The following is a 19,319-nucleotide window of genomic DNA, read 5'->3' on the forward strand; positions in this document are numbered from 1 at the left end:
TCATATAAGCTCAGACTTCCTGCAGATACCAGACATTCATTAAGGTTCAGGAAATGTGATTCACTAAAACAAGTTCATAAATGAGTAGATTATTCCCTGTCAAGAGAAAGAGGTGACGGGCAGTGAGTGGCAAGTTTAAGTGACAGCTCAACTTATTTACTCCTAGTCACACAGGGTTCTTTTCTTTCTGGCCTTGTTTGAAGTTATTGAGTATTCTCAAAATTAGACTGGAAGTTTAAAGAATATGGGATCCCTTGATTTTATGTTATTAAGTTATTTCAGAGATATTTTTTCCATTCTGGTATTGAATTTAGCTTTTTAACATACATACAGCTATAGATAATGGCTGATGATGGCTCTTTGGAGAGTATTACATTAACATTAATTGATCGACTCAAGTTGTGATGTGATACCCAAGAACATTACCCGAGTAAATTCAAAACTCTTTGCCTTCCAAACAAGCAAGTTAAGACTTGTTTTCTAATATCTTTTCTCCAGAAGTAAAGTCTGATGCAGACAGTGACAAGGATTTCATTTCTAGTTTCAGCACTTCTAATCACTTCCTTTTCTCACTCTTGCACTCTAGACACTCCTCAGTGTAATACCAACAGGACTCCCATTGTTAAATCAGACCTGACTGCATGGGTGAGCTTAGATTTGTTAACACGTCACAGTGCAGGAACTAGACAACATCCACTGACACTGTAGAATCTTCATCAGACCGTAAGTCATATAGAACAAGGCCCAATGCATCAACGCCGTATATTGATGGAGCAATCCCAAAATACATAGCCCATCCACCACAAACAAGGATGCTCAGTTCTCAAACATGTCCAAGTTGTCCACTTGGATTATCCTCATGACATTTTATCTTGATGTTGTTTACCTCACTGTTCCCACCTATTTCACTATTTACAGAAAATTTATTCACATTCACTGTCAAAGTTTGGATTACTTTCAAGAATTGCACCATTTTCCATCCATTTTTCTACTCATATGAACTGTCTCACTGCAAGTCCAAAAGAACTTTCTGTTCCAGAGTCATGAAAGAACCATTTACTATCATTTCTGTCTCATCCACTCTTTTTTTCTGCCACTCATTTGCCTTTAAATGTACTGTACACTGAGAAGAACGCAAGAAACTAAGAGCAGGGGTAAGTCAATCGGCCCCTCAAGCCCACATTACCATTCAATACACCTTAACCTTCAATTACCTGATGAATCAAAAAACTTCCCTTGCCCTTTAAAACCTCCAGTGATCTATCCTCCAGAGAAACACTACTGCCTGCTGAAGAAATTACTGTGCATCTATTTTAAATGACTGCTCTCTCAATGAGTCACTAATTCTCCTTCTTTAATTCATTACCAGTTGTGGAAATGTAGTTATTAATATTTTGAATATTCCAAATTTATTTTGAATCCTTTAAGCAGATGGCACTTAATTCTGCATCCAAATCTTTGGAATGTTGGCCACAATTCTATGTTCTGGTTAAGGTCAATGACGCCTCCCTTCCTGACAAACTGTACACTTTCCATGCATGGTTTGATGCCAACGAAAGTTCCATATCCCCCTGATGAATGGGCCACCTGCATATCCACAGATGAGATGAGGAGAACCCTATCCAAGGTGAACCCACACAATGCAGCGGGACCAAAAAACACACCTGGTTCGGGTACTGAAGGACTAAGCAGACCAATTGACAGAGGTCTTCATGGACATTTTCAACACCTCACTGTAGCAATCCATTATTCCCTCAGGGTTCAAGATAGCCACCATTATCCTTGTACCCAAGAGGGTGGCAATAATAGACCTCAATGACGACCATCCTCCATCATTATGAAATGCTTCGAGCATCTGGTGATGGAACCCATCAAAGCAGACCTCTCAGAGATGCTGGACCCATTTCAATTTGCCTATAGAAGAAACCATTCCATAGACAATACTATAGCCTTGTTGCTCCACTCCATTCTGGCCCACCTGGAGGACATTGCCTCATACTCCAAACTGCTGTTCATTTACTTCAGCTTGGAATTTTATATAATCCCTCCCCAGAGGCTAATGGAGAAGCTGTCCTTGCTGGGACTCAACACCCATCTCTGTCACTGGATTCTGGACTTCCTAATGGAAAGACCACAGTCAGTCTAGGTAAGTATCAGCATGTCGAGCACAGTTATGCTGAGCACTGGCACACCTCAGAGATCTGTGCTCAGCCTGCTCCTGTTCATGCTACTGGCCCACGACTGCATCATCAGATGAAGCTCGAACAGTTATCAGATATCCAGATGATACAACAGTAGTGGGCCTCATCAGTAACAGCGAAGCAGCGATGAGTTGCAGTACTGAGAAGAAGTGGAAAATCTTCTGATATGTTGGGAGAGTAACAAAGTGAGTCTCAATGTGGGCAAGACGAAAGAGATAATTGTGGACTTCAGGAGGACCAGGAATAACCATCCTCCATTGCACATCAACAACTCTGTAGAAGAGAGAGGTGCAGAGCACCAAGTTCCTTGGAGTTCACTTAACTAGTCAACTATCATGGACATTCAACATCTCCTCAGGAAATGTCAGGAAGACACAACATCAACTGCACTTCCCGAGAAGACTGAAGCTACTGTCCACCATTATATCAGCCTTCCATAGGAGCTCTATCAGAGGTATCCTGGCCCAGTGTTCAAGTCTACCAGTGAAGGAATACTTCCAGGCTAGGATAGTGTGTAACGTGAAGAACTTGCAAGTGGTGACATTCCCATGCACTTATTACCCTTGTTCTTTCTGCCAGGAGAGTTAATGAGGTCACAAAAATCTATTCCACACCATGTAGTGACCCTTCTGGTTGATGTGGAGAATGTTAGTGGACTAATAATCTAACCCTACGCTATAATTCAAGGAGACAGCCACTCAGTCTCCTTGATGGGAGTCTGAAAAATTGAATTCTCCTTTGATTAAAAAAAAGTGCCCACATTAGAAATCCATGAAAAAGAAATATCAGATTCTCATCTCCACTCATCCACTTATGAGAGTCAGCAACAACCAGTCTGTAATTTGTTCCAACCCAACACTGATAGGGTTGTTTCCAAACCAAAAAATAATCTGAAGTGATCTGTTTTCCCATTTAGTTGCATGATGCGAGATTACCCAAATGTAATACAGAGATCTGCGTTCACTTGAACTGAAGGCAGGGACAGGTATCCTCCAAAACTTATTGTTGCGATGAAACAAAGTATGATTGGAGGGAAGTTGTGTGAGACTTCAATGTGACAACATAAAGTGTGCTTAGAGACAATTCTTGACTCTTGAGATAATGGGATATTTTTTGAGGCAAGATTGACCCTCACCTCTTACTGAACTAAAAGACCCTGAGCGCACTTCACAGAGTAGATGTAGTAAGGGTGCTTCCTCTTCTGAGAGTCCAACATCTAGAAGCATAGATTCAGAACAAGGAATCAACTAAATCAGATGGAGAGGACAGGATGTTCTTCTCTGTAGGGGCAGTAAATCATTGGAAATTCCAATCCCACAGATGTATCTATGCTGAGTCACTGAGTATATATTCATGGGAGATTTCTTGACACAGTGGGCAAGGTTGTTGCTAGGTTGTAAGGGATGAATGGAAAGTATCAGGTTGAATGTATTGAAAGCTATGATACAGGAAAATAATGAAGCTCCCAAGGATGTTCTATTTATAATATAAAAGACATACAGCACTCTAACAGGCTAAATTCGGCCTTATGTATCTGTGCTATCTAATTTATACCCCATTAACCTACACCCCTCGTATGTTTTGAAGGGTGGGAGGAAATTGGAGCTCCTGGAGAAAACCCACGCAGACATGGGGAGAATGTATGAACTCCTTGCAGACAATGTGGGATTCGAACCCAGGTCTGGTCCTGATCGCTACGCCAACCGTGCTGCCCAAAATGGCAAGGTTTTGTGAGAGCATCATCAAAATTATGAAAATTGATGATCTAGATAGCAAGCCATTTTCTCTGTGCTGTCCATGGTACAAGAGTGAAGAGTGAGGAGTTTCAATAAGGAAAGTGAAGTAAAAGTTGAACTCCAGATGAACTCTTTCAGCCAAAGACTCTTATCCTTGTTTAGAATTGTTATGTTTCTTTAAAAGAGCAGTTCAGCAGTTTTCTGTGCACTACTAATTATGCTTTGGATGTAAATAACCCATGTTTGCTGTAAACATTTTAATCAAACAAGTCGCTCAAGTTTGGAGGTTCAAATTGTACTCCAAATAACCAAGTTCAAAAATAATAAGTTGTCATTCTATGTGTATTGCTATCCTTTGAATAGAATATTGAACAGGAAAGATTTAAATGGGATGCTTGAAATGAGTAAGGGTTGGGGGAACAATGCTGATGAGACCCACATTTAAAAGGAAATTTTTAAAACATAGGACCTGCATATCTTGGGCAATCAGGTGGGATAACATTAGTTCCAGATTGAACATTGCTGTTTCTCATGTGAACTGACCAAGGATGACTTGCATCAAAAACATAAATGGCAGTGCACAGAGAGCTCTCCATTTATCATTTAGCTGTGAGTACAGGAATCTTGACTGAAGATTTCTTCCTGAATTGAACTCTTACTTCCAGTTTCCCATTCAAATGTGGTTAAACACCCCACTTCTTGCATCCTTGAACAGGGAACGAGAACTGTTTTGCTGTCTGGATCGTCAAATCATAATTCTGACCATGCTCTCTCACCCTTTCCATTACATTGATATCATTAATAGGCATTTAATGGAAATTATTTTTTTTTGTCCCTCTCAATTTTTAATATCATCAGAAAAATGTCTGATAATTTGATCAATTCAGTCTCATCAAGGTCCTGCACAGTTGTTGCAAAACATTCCTTTATTTGATTGAAATTCCCTTGCATAAACATTTGAAATTCACAATGTGCTCCAGGTTACTTGCTCTACCTACTGTCTGTTTTTCATATACTGAAATCATATTGATTTGTATTCAAGATTCTCGCGCTATTTAAATAATATTCTGCTTTCCTCTTCTTGCCACAATGGATAACCTTACAATTCTCTGCATCCCACTCCATTGCTCTTTTTATACAGCCATGGGCACAAGGGGTTGAATAGTTTAATTCTGTGTCATAAATTTTCTAAGATTGAATTTTCATTTGGCTTCTCAAAAGGGAAAAACGGCTTCCTTCGTGTGCTGCAAATATCGCTTAACAAAAACCTCCTAATTTATTTCCTTTATCTTGAGAACTTTATGATCTTTTTCCCCTCCCAAAGGAAATTTCTTAATATTTCCTTGTACTTGGTTCCAGGTGTCTGGAATTATCATTGCTGTTTCTAATCCTCAAAAGGATAATAATATCTTGGAGAAATCAACAGCACAATGCACTACATGTGGTCTGACCTTAAAAAAACAATAAAAACTCCTTTCACATGCTCAAATAATACAGTACCTTCATGGACTTATGAAGTGTCAAAAATGAACAAAAGTTAAGTTACAGTGAAATATTTAAAAATATATATTAATAATCTGAACAAATTTGCATTGAATACGTTATGTGGTTCTTTAAAATCATGGCCACTCAAACCTTGTGAACTTTCAATGAAACGTGAGGTAACAAACTAAAATTAAGAACAGGAATCAGAAATTGGGGAAACAAAGATCTTTATGGAACAGAGTTCTTTTTATCCTTCATCCAAAGATCACAACATGTTTGGACTAAACCTTGTATTCCGCAGACCTAGGAATGCTCCTCGGTAACAAAACTTTGCCCTTGCATCTATTCTGTGCCCGTTGTCCTTGACTCCATTGAGCTTTACCAGTCATGGCATCATCACACCAAACCAGATGCTGCCAGGACTTGTGAAAAATCATCCAATCTTTTTGACTGAGATTCCTCTGGCCCCTCAGCCATCTCACTCAGTGGAGAGCATCTGTGGAGCAGATCCAAGCATTTGGACACGTCCTTCAATCGATACGGTCCCAAAGATGGAAATCAAAAACTAGTTTCTAGACACTAACTTTGTTACATGCGGTTTCATAATTATCATTTATTTTATTGTTCATGTCACTGATTTATTCAAGGCAGATATTAGCACACTGAGTAAGTTGCCTGAGAAGTTTGCTGTTGAAAAGATAATTTCAAATGATTTTTGCTCACTTTATATTATTATATCACATTTGATATAGCAGCACAATGCCTTTAGAGTGCCAGCAATTGGGACTGGGTTTCGAATCCCACTGCAATTTGCCAACCAGCCAAACAAATCCATGGCAGATCCCAGCAATCCACTCAGCACAAAAGTGCCTGGATGCCATGGACACCTATGCAAGATGACTGTGCTAGAGCTAGAGCTCTGGCTTCATTGCCACAATCCCAAGCAAACTCATTCCAAAAAACTTCAAGAACCTGCCAATCAGAACCAACAAAACTGGAGTGGATGGAAATTGTCCTCAATTCTGAGGGGCTGCCTCACAAGATTGATCAAGACCAAAAGCAGATCATAAGTGAGTAAAAAAAGGAACACAAACCTTTACTCCTTGGAAATTATCCACACACAGCCGTTACTGATCTTTTTACAATGCATTCCTCAATATTGTGTGGGACAACCAGTGTTTGGAATCTCCATTCTGCCATTTCTGCTTCCACAAACTCCAAACATTTTACCTCATCTGCAAAAAATCTAATCCCCAGAATTCTCTGTTGATAATCTTGGTTAATTTCCTTTGTTTACCCTCCATAATCAAAAAACATCTCTCACTCTTATTCTGCTGCCCTTGTCCTACAGACCAAGACTCATTCACCCATGAACCATGTACTAACTGACAGATAGCAGCCATCAGTTAATGAATGTACAAATGATAAAGTTCTTCCTATTTCCTTTTTTTTCCCCCTATCTTTGTGTCCCTCAGATCTCTGTGATATCTGAACTTCTATTACAATTACTTGAGTGATCTAAGATCAATGTATCAAGTGCCAGAATCCAAAGCCCTGTCTCTCTGGTATTCCATCCTAAATCAAATCCATTTCTGTCCATCACTGTAATATTTCTTACAATGAACTTTTATTGATTCAAATATGGTGACTGATAGCAGTCTTCCATCCATTTCTTTTTTGTTTTAAAAAGATTCATTTTAGATGTGTATTCCTTTTTTTTTCTCAGCTTTTATGTTTAGTTGGATTACAGAGGGATTTATGGCTTGGTTCCTGACACAAACACTCCTCCAATGTGACCAAGAACCAAATGAAAGACTTTTAGAATAGGAGTGGAACTCACTCCCTGATCTGTATCAATGGTGATCGGAGACAGCTTTAAATTCTTGGTGTAAGCATCTCCAATGACTTGTCCTCATCGACCCACATCGATGCAATGGTCAAGAAAGCACATCAGCACTCCTACTTCCTCTGAGCCTTGTGAAAATTGGCATGTAACCTGCTTCCCTTAGCAACCACCACAGGTGCACCAATGAGAACATTCTATCAGGATGCACCACTGCATGGCACAGGATCTGCTCCACCCAAGGTAGCAAGAAACTGTAAAAAGGTTGCGGATAGGACTCAGATCATCACATATGCCCTCCCCAGCTCTCTTCCATCAGCACCTCCTGCTGCCTCGGAAAACCAGCCAACTTATCAAAGGACTCTTCCAAACCTGGCCACACTCTCTTTCCCTGTCTCCTGTCAGGGAGTATGAAATTAAATCAGCACTAGATTCAAAGTGTTTCTTTCCTACCATTATCAGACTCCTCAATGAACCTCAAAGTAGTAAAATAATGTAGCCTTTGCTTTGTACCAGCTCTCTGTGCAATATGCACAACTTAATTATTGTACACGATGCTAAATTAGTCTGCTCACAAAACAAACCATCACTGCATCTTAGTACATGCAATAATAAACTTGAACTAACTCATAAGAATTATCTCCTTTCAATTAAATAACTTGATTTGAACTTTAAAGTATGTTCGATATTGATCACATAGCAACTGCTTGCAGGTGAAAATTGTTGCCATCAACAACTGAAGGCTGTTCTGAAAACAAAAGCACTAACCTCCAAATGCTCCTCTAATATAGAAATCAGCCCTCTTGATGCAACTACAAAGACAACCTTCATCTTATATCCACAGACTCTGCTCCAATATCTTTGTTCAGCCAATTCACTTAACATGGAAGTGTAACTCAGATCAACATTAGAAGGCACATTCAGTTCTGAATGGCTGGTCATAAAAGGAATAATGGAAGTGAAAGTCTTGCAAACACTGGTAGCTAGATTTAATTGAATTTCTGCGAAGTATCACAACTTGCTTTGCATCAGCTCTTGTAAGTTGCGGCTTTTCAGAAGTAAAAATTTGGGTGATAGATACACGACTAAGAGATATTACTGAACTCTTATAGTGGACTGAAAGATTCAAAACCAGAACAGCTGCAGTCAGAAGTTCCCATGTGCTTCAAAAGGACATCATCAATCACATCAGTAGTGTCCAAGAAGAGCAGGGTGAGCTGCATTAATGACTATTGTCCAGGAGCACTCACATTTACTGCAATGAAATACTTTGGAACATTGATCATGTCTAGAATTAACTCCTAACTAAGCAAAGACCTGGACCCACTGCAATCTTCCAACATCCACAATGATTCCCACTGGCTCTCAACTCAGCCCTGGGTCAGCTGGGCAACAGCCATCTATACATCAGGCTGCATTTCATCAATTATAGCTCAGCTTTCACACCATCATCCCCTCAGTACTGGTTAATAAGCTTGAAAATCCAGGCCTCTGAACCTCCCTCTTCAACTGGCTCCTTGTCTTCCTCATCGGAAGACCATAGTCAGTGCAGATCTGTAATAAATTGATTGTGGACTTTAGGAAGGGGAAGTCAGGAGAAGATAAACCAGTTCTCATTAAGGGGTCAGCAATGGACAGAGTAGAATGGTAAGAGACTTCAGATTCCTGGATGTCAACATCTCCAAAGACCGATCCTAGGACCATCATGTTGATGCAGTCAGTTACGGATAATAATTTATTCAGCGTTTGAGGAAATTTGGCATGTCACCAAAGACTCTTGAAAATTTCTACAGATGCACTGTGGACAGCATTTTGACTGGTTGCATCACTGTCTGGTAATGTACAAGTCAGGAAAAAGTGACAGAGGGTTGCAAACTCGGCCAACACCATCATGGGGGATTAGTCTTCCCTGCGTTAAAGACATTTTTAAGAGGCTTTGTCTCAAGAAAGCAGCATCTATCATCAAGGACCCTTGCCACCCAGCGCTGAGGCCTCTTCTCATTACTACCATCAAAGAGCAGCTAAAGGAGTCTGAAGATACACACCCAACATTATAAAAACAGCCATCAACTTTCTGAATGGTCAATGAACTTATCAACACTATCTCACTTTTCTTTCTTTTATTGCACTACTTTTTTAAAATCTTGTATTTATGTAATTGTAATTTTATAGTATTTTTGCACTTTGTTCTGCATAATACTGTTGCTAAATTAAAAAAAAATCATGACCCATGTTCATGACAATAAACCTAATTCAGATTCTGAAAGGCTTTTGCAGGTTACTTAAATAAAATACCAGCAAATCCAGTTCAATTTATCTGATGGCATACGAATATTAGAAAATGCTAGAATGTTCAATGGCAATAAAGCAAGCAAATGGAAAAATAAACCTACCAAGCTGAGATTGACAGGAGTATTTGGCAATGGTACATCATGCTTGTACAATGTTTGCAAAATATTATTCAAGTCATTTTCCTGCAAAGGCAAATAAGAACAATGTTTTTACAAACTGGATAAAGTCAGACATTAGGAATTCATCTGAAGGGGAAGCTAGGACGAAGGCATTTGATGTCCCCTGTGCATCATCTCCATTGATAGTCCAATTGGACCTTCTGACAGAAGAATAAATGCTGTTAGTATTTCAAATCTATCAAATCTTCTCTTTTTGAAGAACATTTTTAGATATTTATCAGATAGTAATTGAAACAATGGAAATAAAATGGGATTTAAATCACAGATTTAGTTTTTGTGAACTGAAGAACCCTTCTATGCCCATACATTAAATTAGACTGATGCCTTGCATTTAATTTGGCACTATTGCTTATAAATATTACAATGATTAGTGCAAACAATAGAGCTATTCACTGATGAGGACCAGGAACCCTTCACAATGAGGTGCAAGAGTCATGGAATAACAGAGGTCTTTCAACCACCTCAGTATTGATTGGGATAAAGTGAAAGGACAAGGGGTGATTGGGGTGTTTGGAGAGGGGGGCGGGGTGTGGAAGAGAACTATGTAGACAAGTACAACTTTGTTTTAGTGAAGAAAGAACATTTGTTTGACCTGGTTCTGAAGAATGAACTAAGTGGACCAATCATCATTCATGGATCACTTGGAGAATAGGAATCTTCATCACCACTGCATCGATGGGGAGAAAATTCCACAGATTCACCCCTTTGGAAAAAGCAGCTCCTCTTCAAAATCTACTATCCTGAATCTATCTCCCCTAGTTCTGGTCTCCCCTCCCAATGGAAACAACTTACCTCCCTCAATCTTATCTATGCTTTTCATAATTTTAAATGTTTCTATAAGATCCCCTCCCATTCTTCAAAATTTCAGCCAGTACAGTCCCAGATGACTCAATCTCTCTCAGAGGCGAACCCCTTCATCTCTGGAATCAAAACCTGGTGAACCTCCTCTGCACTGTCTCCAAAGCCAGTACATCCTTCCTCAAGTAAGGAAACCAGAACTGTACGCTAAACTCAAGATGCTGCTTCATCAGTACCTTTTACAGCTGCAGCATTGTGGTGAATCTGTGTCATGCTGTCAACCTCTCACTATGCTTAGTCTGCACTACTGGCATTGGACATGGATTATTTCTACCACCAAGGGCATTCCCCTCAATTATAACTGTGTATGCACCCATTATCATTCATTATTGTACGACTGAGTTTCTACTAATAAAAGACATGATATGTGTTTAACTACACTGCCTTTGATCTCTTCATTATCTGGCACATCAAGCATAACCTCCCTTATCCTAAATTCAGGGTCTCTAACAATGAAAGCAAACATTCCATTTGCCTCCTTGATAGACTGTTGCACCTGCAAACCAACCTTTGCGATTCATATACAAACACTCCCAAGATCTTCTGCACAGCAGCATGCTACAATTGCAAGCCATTTAAGTAATACTCTGATCTTCTATTTTTAATTTCAAAGTGGACAATTTCACATTGACAAACATTGTATTCTATCTGCCAGACCCTTGCCCACTCACTTAACCTGTCTTTGGTTCTGCACTCTCCATAACCTTTACACAATTTGCTTTTCCACTCAATTTAGTGTAATCAGCAAACTTGGATTCACTGCACTTTGTTCCCTCTTCCAGATCATTTATGTATACTGTGAAAATATGCACCAACCCCTGCAGCATTCCCTTTACCACTGATTGCCAACCAGAAAAACAACCCCTGTATCCCCACCTCTGCTTTCCATTGGTTAATCAATCCTCTATCTATGCTAATACATCACACCCAACTCTATGCATCATTATCTTCAGTATAAGTATTTTATGTGTCACCTTATTGAATGCCTTCTGGAAGTCCAGCTAAACAACATCCATCTGCTCCCCTCTACTGCACTCGTTATATCCTCAAAGAACTCCAGTAAATTTGTCAAACATGATCTGCCTTTGCTGAGTTCCTGCTGCGTCTGCCTGATGGATCCATTTCTCTCCAGATGCCTCACTATTCACCCATGATAACTGCTATTCCATCCTTGCATGCCTCTGACAATTCTTGGTTTATTTGGCCAGTGCCAGTGTAATGTTAATTTTGGGTGATCTATAGACAGCTCCCACCAGTGATTTTTTTAACTATTCCGAATCTCTACCCAAATGGATAAAACATTCTACTCCTTAAATCTTGAATCATCTCTTACTATATTGCGCTGACTTCATTTTTAACTAAGGGCGCAACCCCACCTCCCTTACCTTCCTTATTACCTGATATCCTTGGATATTTAATTCCCAACCTCTCCACCCTGTAACCAGGTTTCTGTAATGGCCACTAAATCACACTGGTTTGTGCTGATTTGTGCCTCAGGTTCATTAACCTTGTTTTGAATACTACAGGCATTCAGAAACACTTCGTGCTTTAAAAATCTGGTAATCTCTACCTTGTTTGCACTTGACTTTAATCCCCTCTACTCTTACTTTTCTCTTTTTTTTAAAGCTTTTGCTTTTACTTTAACCACTTCTCTCCAATCTGTTGAACTCACCCCCTTACTACTTAATTTAGAGCTTTGTCCACAGTCCAAGTTATGTAATTCACCAGGTTCCAGGTCTCATCATGGTTCAGATGGAACCCAACCTCTTTGAACATTTCCTTCCTTCCCCAATACTGGTGCCAATTTCCCATGAATTGGAACCTACTTCTCCCAAACCAACGCATTTAACTCTTTAATCTTCTGGAACTTGTGCCAATTTGCATGTGGCTCAGGTAGTAATCCATAAATTATCACCTTCTTGCTTCCATTAGCTCCTCAAATTCCCTTCGCAGAACCTCTTTCCTGGTTCTACATACATTGTTGGTACCCACATGGGCTGCAGCAACTGGATCTTTCCTCTCCCACTGAAAATTCCTCTGCAGGACAGATAAGATGTCCCATACCCACCACCAGGCAAGCACACAGCCTTCAGGATATTCTATCCCTGCGACAAAGAACTTTGTCTATTCCCCTAACTACAATTTCCACGATTACCAATACATTTCTCTTCTCTCCCCCTCTTGAATTCCTTCCTGAACCACGGTGCCACAGTTAGGTTGCTCGTCATTCCTACAGCCCCCATTCTTATCCACACAAGGAGTAAGAATCTCAGAATTATGAGACATTCAACAGGAATCTGAGGAAGGTGCATGCAAGGAATGGGAGACTGGAGGAGATGGTTGGATTCGATACTATGACAATGTTTCAGAAAAAAAATTGGCTACGCACATGGATAGGATGATTTTCGAGGGATATGGGCCAATTGCAGGCATGCGGGACTAGTGTAGGTAGGACATTTTGGTCAGCCTGCAAAGGTTGTGCTGCAGGGCCTGTTTGAATGCTGTGTGGCCCTATAGCTGGTTGATCAATGGGAGAGGTAAGATCAATCGAGACCAGAACTTTGTAACAACAGGAGGTCTGTATCCAGTTGGATGAGAGAGGACTGGGCCAGATTAACTAAAGAAATAGAGAAAAAAAACTGTGTAAGAACAATTGGAAATCTTGAAATAGGTGCTAATGTAAGGGAACGAGGAGCTATTAGTGGTGGGGATGATTGGGAGGAGATGGGGTGTGGGGGAGGTGATGGTGGGGGTGGGGGAAATATTGGGGGTGGGGGAGGAGATGGTGGGGGTAGGGGCAGGGGATGTTGGGGGTGGGGGAGGAGATAGTGGGGGTAAGGGGGAGGAGATGGTGGGGTGAGGAAGAACTGCCCTGTAAAAGGTGCTTACAATGGAGGTGGATTTGCCACCTGGCCTCGTTGACACATATCCTATATCCCTGAGAGATACCAGAATTGAAATTAGAAAAATGTTTTACTTCTAAATGAGCTTCAAGAGCAAGCAACCATGGTGTACACACGTTTAAATCTTCAGCAGCAAAGATTAAGAAAGCAGTTTCTAAAGCTCATGGGATAGTGAACTTCACAAAAATAGTCTAGAGTATCGCAGCAGGTGGATCTTCATAAAATACCAGATCCACTACTGAAGCATTTTGTCTCTTTCCTGACACAATACCTTACTTAAATCATAAAGGCCCCAAAGGGAGTACAGAAAATTGAATGAAATTGTGGCAACATGAGAGGGTTTCAGTTGTGAGGATTAAATGACAAGAGTGGGATTGCATTCCTTGAAGTGGAGAATCTTGAGAAAGGATTAAGATGTGTACAAATTTTTGATGGGTTTAGATGGAACAAATAAAGAGGACAAATTCCCATTAGCAGAGGGGTCAAGGACTAAATGACTTGAATTTAGAGTGGAGAATGATCTGAGGATTTCTCCATGCAGCATGCAGTTGTGATCAGAAATACTCTGCCTGAAAATGTGGTGGATGCAGTGCCACCTGTGGCTTTCAAAGGGAAATTAGGTGAATGAGGTAAATATTTGAAGGGTGATTATCTTCAGGGCAGTGAAGGAAAAGTCATGAAATGCAACTGGGTTGGATGATGCAAAAATAACATAACCTGATGTCCCAAATTGTCATCTTCAATTCTGAAGTGAATTTGCAATTGATTTGCAATTGGGCCAGGGCAGTTATGAAAGAGCAGAGAGTAGATACTGTCTTGAGGACAAGACTGAGGAGCAGCAGCAACTAACAATGTAGTCCTTTAATTAGACTGTAGGATAATATTGGGCCATTCTGCCCATTGAGTCTGCACAATCATTCGAATCACGGCTGATGTATTTTTCCTCTCAACCCCAACCTCCTGCCTTCTTTCAGTTCAGTCCATATGGCGCTTTTAAGACTTCTCAATGGCTTTTAAATTTGTAGCAGTTTGAGTTAGTAAAAGCATGAACAATGCTCAGACCATTTGCAGACATGGCCTTGGCAAATACACAAGCTCCTGAAATCAGTATTTTGTTTCTTGTTGCAAGTTGGGGGAAAATGAAAAGTTAGTCAAATTGGAAAGGATCTTGTGAAGAAATATTGTCAGCCAGCTGATGAACTGCTTGCATTTCCCGGACTGATTTTTAAAAATTTTGATTTTATTTAAATGTTTCTGCTTTAAGTGTGATATCCTTCTATTTCTAAAATGCTTTTCAATATCATGAATAGATTATGCAATTCATAATTTTCCACAGCTCCAACAGCCTGCAAACCAGGGGGCATGGATTTGTGGTCTATTCAAGACATCCACTGTGTCATGATGGGGCTTTATCTGACACTCTCCTGGGATGACCAGTTGTTTCATTGGTCTTTGCTGCAACTGCTGGGAAAAGGCCATGTTATTATGGAGAGATTTGCCAGAGATCTGAATCAACATTTTTTTTTCCCTTGAGTCAATGGAAAGTACAATTGGTTGCAAATTGTGGTTCATTATTACAGAATTATTTAACATTCAATAACAGTTTGCAAATTCTGGCAAAACAAATACCATCAAGTGTGTCATGTTTTCTTGCCATTGTAGTTCAATGAATAGTTTAAATCTTTTCACTTAACTCTATGATGCTGAATCATAATTGATAGCATACATCATACATACATACAACCTGACCCAATAAAATACATGGATGATTATTTTCGTGTGTGCAATGGTGTATGCTATTAATTGTATGCTGCAGGCAAGTACTGGTCTGTTGTTTCAAGATGCAATTGTAGTTTTATTTTATGGTTGGCCAATTGGACTTCTAAAGTACATTCCCCAGCTCCGAGAATTGCATTGAACTTGGAAATTTTACACCTGAATTTATTGGTAATGAATGGAAATAATACTCATCTGATTGTCACATCATTTAACCAGTTTAATCAACCAAGAGGCAAAAGCAAATATTTTACCTGCTCTTTAACCAGAAGATCTGCCAATGTGTTCAGCAGCTTGTAGAAAACTTCAAACCAAGGCAAATAACTGAAACAGAGCACAAGATAGTAACTAAATCATGAATGCATTGCACAATTGAAAATACAATCATAGCAAAAATAAACTTTTTGAAAAGAATGTCAGTTATTATTTATCAGTGCATGAAGAGAGTTAATACCCAGAGCTAATTTCAGATTTAGCCCCATTTTCCTCTGCTTTCAACCCTCAACATCGCCTTCCAGATCGTTAATAATGCCGGTGGTTTTCAAAGTCCCTTTCCACAATCCAGATCTACAGTTTAAATATTTTCAATGTTATAACTTACTTACCTTTAATATTTAAAAGATTCAAATCTTCCTGATGTATTAAATCAATATAAAATTATTTGCTGAATTATTAAAAATATTGTACATGGTGTATCACAAAAGATGGTGCCGCTGCCAAAGCCGCTGTGGTGAATCCGCGGAGAGCAAGGGAGCGGAAATGCAGTGCTCCCGCAGGGTCCGGCTGCCCAGTCGACTGCTGTTGGCTCTGCACGGGCTTCAAACAGCCTGCTGAGGGAGCTGACAGTGGTTTTTATCTTAGATCCTGTGACCTCGGGGTCTGCACCCAAGATGGCGGCGCCTATTAATCAGCAGCAGGCACAAGGGGCTGCAGACTCTGGGGAAGCAGAGAACTGGAGCAGGACACCAGAGGACGGGAAGACCATCCCCCATCTGAGAAGGAGAAACGGAAGAGATGACCCACGGGACTGTGACCACGGAGGTGGACCAGCGAGTGGGCTCTGCGGCGGAATGCTGGTGGCTCACGGAAGCTGCAGGTTGCTGGAGACTTCTGTCAGGAGACTCATGCTAGGCTGCAGACTGCTGAAGAGTGGCTCGAATTGGCCGGAGGGGGTACCAGGTATTGGAACTGGGATGCGAGGAGGTGTCGAGGGCACCAAAAGGTCCCTGACTGTGTTAGAGTTTTAGATCTGGAACTCGGGTGGCTAATGGTTTGGACTAGACTCTGTGTGGCTTCGGAGGCTGCAGAAGTGCTGGAGGTGAATCTAAGGACGCTTAGTGACTTTGGTGGGGTGGGGGGGGGGGGGGGGGGGAGGGAAATTCCTGCCGGTGGTGAATCTGTCTGTCTTGCAGCAGGCAAAATGGAATTTCATGTAATAGGACACTGTTTTATTATTGTGACAATAAATTGAACCTTAAAACATTTCCTTCTAATTATAATCCAAAACTTAAAACAACCAATGCAATGATTACAACTGAATCTTGTAACTTCCCTCCTCAAACTACCTGTTTCAGAATTGATCTGATTCACTTCTGTATTCACTTTTAAATGCATTCACATTTTTGTAAATTGGTCTTTGTACTTCAAATGCAAAATCTGTTTATTTTTCTGACCCCACCAGCCCAAAAAGCCTTTTCAGACAGCTCCACCTCGTTTCTGTGTCCGACTCCCGACCTTGCCATGAACTTCATGCTGTATTCATGGTTTGTCTCTTACATCTCATGAACTTGGACTCAACCTGAACCATGGATTGTTGCATTCCATGCCCCATCCTCTGTGTAAGGTTATTCTCAACCAGTATTACCCTCATGACTTTTTAAATTTAACATTCAAGTCACAACCCCCAGTGAGTGTATTGTATTCTTTATTTCTCACCATCACATTTTTCATTCTACTCCTCATACATTAGTACTGCTCACTTCTCCCTTCTGGCATAATCTGTCATGCCATCAGCAAATCTGAGTTTCCGTTATTGCTCTCACTTTTAAGGATATACATTCAAGTCTGTTGACAGAGTCCTGAGCACAGGTAGGGTGGCATCCTGTTAAACAATGTTGCACAGTCAGAGATTACATCTTTCTGATGAAGCATCAAACCAATGCCCGATTTGTTTTCGTTTCGAAGCAAAGCCTCCCAATGCACCATTTCATATCACCAATATACCACCTCTCAAATGACATCACTGAAAAACTTTTTAAAAAATCTGATCATGATCACATTGCTGGTATGGGAGCACATCTTGTCCAATTTTTAAACAACTGTTTGTCAACCATGTTCCACTGGCTATGGAGCACTATGGTACATTCAAAATGGGACACAAAACTTTGAGGCTCAACTGACATTACAGCCTTCAGGGGCATCACCACTAAAGATTTCATCCTTTTTTTAAAAAAAAACTGATCTACTCTCCCAGCACATTCCTTGAAAGTTATCTTCAATAAAGTGAAAAAGAAACAAAAGCAATTTTAAAAAAGGCAGCGTACGACTTTGCAGCAGCCACTTTGGCTGACCAGAGGAACTGCTCAAACTAAGCATCTGAGACTCCAATATTTATGAAAAGATCATTTTTTAAATTTGCATATATGAATACTAGGCCTGCAATATGTATTGTTTGCCTGGATGTGTTTTATGCCCGGTGATGTGCCTGTGTGTTTTGCACAGAGGACCAGAGAACAGCGTTTCGTCGGGTTGTACTTGAGTAATCAGATGACAATGAACTTGACTTGAAATTCTGTCAGGCTCCCCCACAGATACTGCTGAAGAAGAATTGGGTGCCTTGCCCTACCTACCTTGATCACAAAGATTGCCTGTATAGTTTTTGTTAAAATCCCAATTAAATGTAAATCCAGGATAGTAGTCTTGCTTTCAGTGCTCTTGTGCAATTCATGATTAAAATGTTGAAATCCTACTGTGCTGGGAAGAAGCACTTTCAAATACTGCTTCTCCTTGGCCACCAGGCTCAACATTACAGAGTTCCTCACTCATTGCCAACAATGCACTTCTATTATAAACTTGCTTCTTTTTTCATTGAGGTACCTTTGAAATGTATGAGCTCACTCATTTTTCAGAATTGTCCAATAGTATTTTACATCCACTTGCACAAAAAAGAACCCATCAGATTTGGGACATGACTTGCACTGGTAAATTCTCCTGAACACTGTTTGCTGCATGTCCCTGCTTTTATGTCTGCACCAACACCTTGCAATGCAAAAATAAAGGTGTAGCTCCACCTCCCATCATTAATTTGCCTACTTTACCTGAGAAAAAATAATCTTTAACCTTTTAACATTTCTAATCCTTTCGCTTCAAAAATTAGCCTTCAAAAAATTTGTCTGCAATTGCATCCTTCTGTCACCTGCAATCATGTTCCAATCCTGTTGACTGCAACAAATAGATTCTCAATGTCACAGATGTGCTGTCTTTTCGAATTGCTCATACTGGTAAGGGTCACCATGAAATCTCCATGTGGTCCTTGTGCACATTAGTTCACTGATGTCCTTCAGGGAAGGAAATGCACCATACTTCCCCAGTCTGATTTACAAATAACTCAAATTCAGGAGTAATTATTACTGTGCCACAAATATTCATCTCATCAATAATATCAACATCCCATGAACAAATTAATAAAACAACCCCCATAAAATATATTCTGATATAATGAAGGCATAATGCAAACAGTATATTGAAAGCATGCACTCCTCTAATTTTAAACTACCCCAATTATAGGTCTTGATTGTACATTATCAACATAAGGAGAGTTTTGTTACAAGCAACTCTTTACATCCTGGTGGTTTGAAATTGCATTTTTTACATTTGGGTTCAACACAGATAATATATATCGAAGAGTGATATGAGGTTCATCATTTCACACTTGAGGTCACTATTTGTCTAAATATCAATTCTAACTCCCGAAAGGAATTTCCAGAGTACTGTCAGTCCATTCTCATTTATGCACAGTGGAGAAGGGGGATGCTCTATGAGGAGTA

General features: G+C 40.1%; 1 protein-coding gene across 10 annotated transcripts in view; it reads right to left on the minus strand.

Annotated features, from left to right (window-relative positions):
* The window catches only part of dennd1b (DENN/MADD domain containing 1B), a 399,979-nt gene that overhangs the window by 158,200 nt on the left and 222,460 nt on the right, over positions 1-19,319 (minus strand). For 9 of the 10 annotated variants that reach the window (XM_069937871.1, XM_069937862.1, XM_069937872.1 and 6 more), the window contains 2 exons: positions 15,528-15,597; positions 9,659-9,739 (listed from right to left, as the gene is read on the minus strand). In XM_069937871.1, coding sequence (XP_069793972.1) covers positions 9,659-9,739; positions 15,528-15,597 — 151 coding nt within the window. The remainder of the gene's footprint in view (positions 1-9,658; positions 9,740-15,527; positions 15,598-19,319) is intronic. The other variant, XM_069937870.1, reaches the window with a different exon arrangement.

This window comes from Narcine bancroftii, chromosome 5 (genome assembly GCF_036971445.1).
Source record: "Narcine bancroftii isolate sNarBan1 chromosome 5, sNarBan1.hap1, whole genome shotgun sequence".
Classification (NCBI taxonomy): Eukaryota; Metazoa; Chordata; class Chondrichthyes; order Torpediniformes; family Narcinidae; genus Narcine; species Narcine bancroftii.